The sequence below is a fragment of the Gnatocerus cornutus genome, chromosome 1 (assembly GCF_029298725.1).
Source record: "Gnatocerus cornutus isolate USDA-ARS CGAHR chromosome 1, icGnaCorn1.1, whole genome shotgun sequence".
In the NCBI taxonomy this organism is placed as follows: Eukaryota; Metazoa; Arthropoda; class Insecta; order Coleoptera; family Tenebrionidae; genus Gnatocerus; species Gnatocerus cornutus.
In genome coordinates this window covers 7881408-7888337 of record NC_142233.1, presented here as the reverse complement: position 1 = coordinate 7888337, position 6930 = coordinate 7881408, and the positions used below count along the sequence as shown (strand labels likewise).

At 30.3% G+C, this 6930-nt stretch overlaps 1 protein-coding gene across 1 annotated transcript; it reads left to right on the top strand.

Moving 5' to 3' along the window:
- Positions 1-3447: 3447 nt before the first annotated feature.
- LOC148180174 (uncharacterized) lies at positions 3448-4841 on the top strand. Its single transcript, XM_088040226.1, has one exon. It carries the CDS (start codon positions 3542-3544, stop codon positions 4724-4726), a length of 1185 nt encoding a protein of 394 aa, XP_087896352.1. The 5' UTR covers positions 3448-3541; the 3' UTR covers positions 4727-4841.
- Positions 4842-6930: the final 2089 nt, after the last annotated feature.

The window sequence follows — 6930 nt, the reverse complement described above, 5'->3', positions numbered from 1 at the left end:
AATTAAAGGATTTTACTACTCTTAACTTCTTTATTTAATGCGCCAAATATCAAAATTTTAAAGCAAAAGATAAAATTTTGAAAAAAAATATTTTAAACGCAAACAAAATTTTGCTCCCATTGCAACTAAATTTTGTTACTTTGACAGTTTTTTTACGAAAACAGTAAAATTTTGAGACTTTACTAACTTCGTCTTGTTTATCGACTGCAAAAAATTCCAAATTCTATAACCGAAAACAAAGTCGTTTGAAAATTTTATTTTTAAAAGACGCAAAGAAGTTTTTGTCTTCCTAAATTCGATAACTTTGGCAGTTTCAATCGTAAAGTAGTAAAATTTAAGGACTTTACTACTTTCGACTTCTTCATTAAATGTGCCAAATATCAAAATTTCAAAGCATTGGACAAAATTCGTAAAAAAAAAATATTTTGAAAGCAAACAAAATTTTGCACCTATAGCAACGAAATTCCGTAACTTTGACAGTTTTTATCCGAAAACAATAAAATTTTGAGGTTTTACTAATTTGGACCTGTTCATCAACTGTTACTAAATTCTAAAATTTTAAACCAAAAATCAAAATTGTTTGAAAATTTTATTTTAAACCGAATTAAAAAAGTTCTTTCTAATAAATTTCAAAATTTTGACAGTTTTTATCCAAATAGAAGGAAATATGGAGACGTTACTAATTTTGACACGCTGATCAACTAAAATAAGTGTCAAAATTTTAGAGCAAATACAAAATTTTTAGAAAATTTTATTGTAAAACGAAATCAAAAATGTCCACACTTTTTTTTTAAATTCGGATCTTTGGCAGTTTCAATCAAAAGGCAGTGAAATTTTAAGAATTTTTTTTCTTAACTTTTTTATTAATCATGCTAATATACAAAAATTTAGAAAACCAAAAAAAAGTTTTAAAATTCTCACTTTGAATGGAACCAAAATCTTCCCCAATTTTGAATAAATTTCTGTAAACAGTAAAATTTAGAGGTTTTACTAATATTTATCTACTCATCAACTGTACTAAATTCGAAAATTTTAGTCCCAAAAACCAAATTATTTGAAAATTTTATTTTAAATCTAACTAAAAAAGTTCACTTTTTTCTAAGAAATTCCATAATTTTTGCAGTTTCAATCATAAGGCGGTAAAATTTTGGAATTTCTCAGTTTTAATTTCTTCAATAACTGAGCTAAATTTCAAAATTTCAGAGAAAGTGACAAGAATTTGAAAATTTTTCATTTTAAGAGAAACCAAAATTTTACTTCTGTTGCAACTAAATTTCATAATTTTGACGGTTTTTATGCAAAAAGAGTGACCTGTAATAAATTTTGACCCGCCGATTAACTAAACCAAGAGTCAAAATTTTAGAGCAAATTTTTATTCAAAACGAACTATAAAAGTACACTTTTTTTTATTAAATTCTGTAACTTTGGCAGTTTCAATCGGAAAACAGTACTACAGGGTGATTTTTTCAAAACGGCAGGCGCTGTAGAATTTTTATTTATGAACCGATTTCAAAAATTTAAAAAACAAATTAAATGGTTTTTAGTTTCCTATAAACTGATGATTTTAAAATTTTTATAAATGTCTTAGTATCTTTTGGGCGATACTCAACTTTCTTATTTTAAACTGACACCCATATTTTTTTTTTCATAATTTAGAAGGTATTTATTTTTTTGATTCAGAAATGTGTAATATGTTCTACTTTTACAAAAAATATTTAAAACAAATATCAAAAATGAAAAAATTTAGGCAATAAAAGTTAATAAAATCTAGATGTGTGGTGTCAAATAACACAATATCGTTATTGTAATGTCAAAAAGCAGCAAATAACAGACAGAACAAGTTTTCTTTCAACAAGATGGGGCTACACCTTACAATGCACAATGCATTTCTCTTAAGTTTCAATTGTGCAATAAAAAAAACGGGATGGAGTCTCAACAGTATTTTAATTAAATTAGGTTGTTGTTTTTTCTGATTTGTAATTATTATTGTCTTTTGTTATTAATAATTTCCAAAAAAAAAATGCCGATCCTTTCTGTTATTTGCTGCTTTTTGACATTACAATAACGGCATTCTTTTATTTGACACCATGCACCTAGATTTTATTAACTTTTATTACTTATTTTTTTTTCAATTTTTATAATTTTTTTAAAAATATTTTTGGTAAAAGTAGAACATATTACACATTTCTGAATCAAAAAAATTAATATCTTCCAAATTATGAAAAAAAAAATATGGGTTCCAATTTAAAATAAGAAAGTTGAGTATCGCCGAAAAGATACTATGAAATTTAAAATTTTTTTAAAATTATCAGTTTATAGTAAATTAAAAACTATTTAATTTGTTTTTTAAATTTTTGAAATCGGTTCATAAATATAAATTCTACAACGCCTGCCGTTAAAAAAAATCACCATGTATATTGGGATTCTGATACTCTTGACTTTTTTATTAACTTGTGCTAAATTCCAAAATTTCAAAGCAAGAGACAAAATTTTTGAAATTTTCTTTGAAAGGAACCGAAATTTTCCCCCTATGCAAATAAATTCTGTAACTTTGACAGTTTTTATCCGAAAGCAGTCAAATTTTAAGGTTTTACTAATATTGATCTGAACTGTAACAAATTCCAAAATTATAGACCTAAAAACAAAATTGTTTAAAAATTTTGTCTTAAATCGTACTAAAAAGGTTTACTTCTTCCAAGTAAATTTCATAATTTTCACAGTTTTTTTCCAAAGCAATTTAAATTTGGAGATGTTATTAATTTTGACCAACTGATTAACTAAATTAAGAGTCAAAATTTTAACACATAAAACACAATTTTTAGAAAATTTTTAATGCTACAACAATCAAATTTAGCAGAATTATCATTTTTAACTTGTTCTTCAACTGCACCAAAGTACAAAATTATGGAACAAAAAAAACAAGTTTTGTAAATTTTTATTCATAGGAGGTTCCAAAAGTTTTGAAAATTTAAATTTTAACGTTTGTAATTTTCGCAATTTTAATGATATCGACATAAAATTTGGGGACGTTGCTCTTTTCTACTTATTTTTTTAACTGTGCCAAAGAACAAACAAATTCTAGAAATTTTATTATGAAGACGAAACAAAATTTCGACAAAATTTTTGTTACAACCTTTAATTTTCGTACTTTAAATGGTGGAATAATAAAATATAGCAAAACTGTCACTCTTTACTTGTTTTTCGACTGGGCCAAACTACAAAATTATAGACCAAAAAAGACAAGTTTTGAATTTTTTTTTTTTTGAAAAGATGCAAATATTTTTAAATTTTTGACTATAAGGTCTGCCATTTGGAAAGTTTGCAGCTCTCAATCTATGAGAAAGACAGGTTTTGGTTTAAATGACTTTGAATACTTAAAATGCAAGAGAAATTTAGTGATTCCAACCGCACACCTTGGCCCAGTTTCGAAACCCGTCTAGCCAACGGTACTCACAGCGTGTCCTCCGCCACAGTCTGCAGCTGGAACCGCTTGTGAGTACTTCAGCGCATTGTTTGAAAGTGAAACTTGTTCGGATGAAACATGACCACCCTCGAATACTCCGAAGAGCGCACTCGACTGAAAATCAGGAAGAGATGCAACGCCCACCGATGCCTATCCTGTCGATTCAAGACAACTTCCCTGTTCTTCATCCTCAACCACGCGAGGCGCCATGAATCCAGGCTCCAAACCTCCACCTGTGAAAAGGGTGCAATCGAGAAGTTCCAATGCACGGATTGTAATTTTACAACGGATTTGACCATCATCTTCAAGCAGCACATCCAAGAGCACCATGTTAACCGTGTGGTCTTTGACCCGCGAGTGGGCGTGACTACGAGGACCTACCTCTGCAAGTTGTGCAGTTTTGGAACGCATTTTCGACTGAAATGGTTGGAGCACATGTTGAAATGTCACCCGAGTGTCAAGGACGGCGTCCCAATAAAACGCACGAAGAGGTCAAACCGTTGGTTTCTATGTGATCAATGCGAGGCGCGAATCCGATCAAACGAAATGTTACAAAACCACAAGAAGCGAAAACACATGAAAGACGACGAAATTGAATGGTTTCAGTGCGGCCAATGCGTCTTCAGAGCCAAAACTAAAGGAGATTTGGAGATGCACGTCTTCCAGCGGCATGAAGATAAGAGGCGGTTTCAATGTGATCAGTGCGATTACCGCGCGAAATTAAAGTGCGCACTGAAAGCCCACAAGGTCAACAGACACGCCGAAAACTGCCCAGTGGTTAAATGTGAGTTGTGCGACTACAGAACAAAAGCCGGAAGCGCGATGTATTTGCATAAGCGGCAAGCACATTTAAAAGACCAGAAGATGAGATCCTTTGAGTGTCACCACTGTGGTTATCAAGCGAAGCTCAAATCCCTTCTGCTAACTCACATCAAATTCACGCACTCTTCAGTTCGATCTTATAAATGTGACCAATGCGACTACAAAGCGAAGAGGAATTGGCAGGTAACGCTTCACAAAACGAAGCATTTGAAGGATGAAGAAATCGAGTGGATTCCATGTGATCAATGCGAATTCAAGGCGAAACACAAAAGAAGTCTTAGAACGCACACAGCGCTGAAACATGCCAATGGGACGTTCGCCTGCGACAAGTGTCCGTTTACGACGAAGTCTAAGATCTATTTGAAGAAGCACGACCGTTATAAACACGCGAAGGAGAGTGAAGGTTTGAATGTGATGACTGCGATTACAAAACGAGAGTGAAGCGGAATTTGAAGGTTTATAAGATTAATAAGCATACGCAGACGGAAAAGAAAAGAAAATGTAAATAGTAAGAAAATGGTTTCATATTTATTTATGCTTTTTACATGTTTGTTATTCCTTGTTTCAATTGTTTGTAAATACTGAATTAAAACTGAGTTTCGTTTATTAACCTCCACATTATAAAATTTTGAATTTTTTGGGTTTGTTCTAAATATAAAAATTTTTAAAACCCGAATCTGTTGCTCCAAAATTTTGAAATTTGGCACAGTTAATAAGTGGGTTAAAAATAGCAATCTTCCCAAATTTCATCGTTGTAGCACAGTCACAACAAAAATACGACTTTTTTTATAAAATTTTGAAACTTTTGGGTTTGTTCTAAAAATAAAAATTTTTCAAATCCGAATCTGTTGATCCAGAATATTGAAATTTGGCACAGTTAATAAGTGGGTTAAAAATATTAACCTCCTTTAATTTCACCGCTGTAGCAACGATACAACCAAAGGTAAGATTTTTTTATTGAATTTTAAAATTTTTGGGTTTGTCGTAAAAATAAAAAATTCCGAAATCTGAGTATGTTGATCCAGAATTTTAAAATTTGACACAGTTAACAAGTGGGTTAAAATTAGCTACCTCCTCCAATTTAATCGCTGTAGCACTGTCACAACCAAAGGTACGTTTTTTTTTATAAAATGGTGAAACTTTTGGGTTTGTTCTAAAAATATAAAAATTTCTAAAATCCGAATCTGTTGCTCCAGAACATTAAAATTAGGCGCAGTGAATAAGTGGGTTAAAAATAGAAAACTCTCCAAATTTCATCCCTGTAGCAACGACAGAACCAAAAGTACATTTTTTTTATAAAATTTTAAAACTTTTGAGTTTGAAAAGTAAAAAATTCCAAAATCTGAGTATGTTTATCCAGTATTTTTAAATTTAGCACAGTTAATAAGTGGGTTAAAAATAACAACTTGCCCAAATTTTACCGCTGTAGCAACGACACAATTACAGGTACGATTTTTTTTTTAAACTTTGAACTTTTCGGAATTCGTAAAAATAAAAAAATCCAAAATCTGAGTTAGTAAGTGGGTTAAAAATAAATTTCATCGCTGTAGGACTGTGACAACCAAAGGTACGACTTTTTTATAAAATTTTGAAACTTTTGGGTTTGTTCTAAAACTAAAAATTTCTAAAAATCCAAAACTGTTGCTCCAGAATATTAAAATTTGGCACAGTTGATAGGTGGGTTAAAAATAGCAACCCCTCCAAATTTCATCGTTGTGGCAATGACACAACTAAAAGTACGATTTTTTTTATAAAATTTTAAAACTTTTCAGTTTGTCTGAAAAATAAAAAATTCCAAAATCTGAGTATGTTGATCCAGAAGTTTGAAATTTGGCACAGTTAATAAAAGAATTAAAATTAGCAACCTTCTCAAATTTCATCGCTGTAGCACAGTCACAACAAAAATACGACTTTTTTTTATAAAATTTTGAAAGTTTTGGGTTTGTTCTAAAAATAAAAATTTTTGAAATTCGAATCTGTTGATCCAGAATATTGAAATTTGGCACAGTTAATAAGTGGGCTAAAAATAGCAACGTCTCCAAATTTCACCACTATAGCAACGACACAACCAAAAGTACAATTTTTTTATAAAATTTTGAAATTTTTGGGTTTGTTCTAAAAATAAAAATTTTAAAATCTGAGTCTGCTGATCCAGAAGTTTGAAATTTGGCACAGTTAATAAGCGGGTTAAAAACAGTAACCTTCCCAAATTTCATGGCTGTAGCACAGTCACAACCAAAGATACGACTTTTTTTACAAAATTTTGAAACTGTTTTCTTACACGATATAAAAATGTTTACCATTTTTTTTATAAAATATAAAACTTTTTTGATTTAGATTCTAGAATAGTAGAATTTGGAGGCGTTTTCACTTCCCGGTAGTTTAATAACTCTGCCAAGTTATAAAATTTGTATACAACAAATAACATTTTTAGAAAATTTTTCTTCAGAACAATCTAAAAACTTCCAAATGTTTTCTACAAAATTTTATAACATTAGCAGTTTTGATCCTAAAACAATAGAATTTAGAGACGTTACTACCTCCGGGTTGTTTAGTAACTGTGCAAAGTTACCAAAATTTTAGGACAAGAATGTGAATTTTTAGACATTTTCGTTTTTTGGACGAAAAAGAATTTCACCCACTTT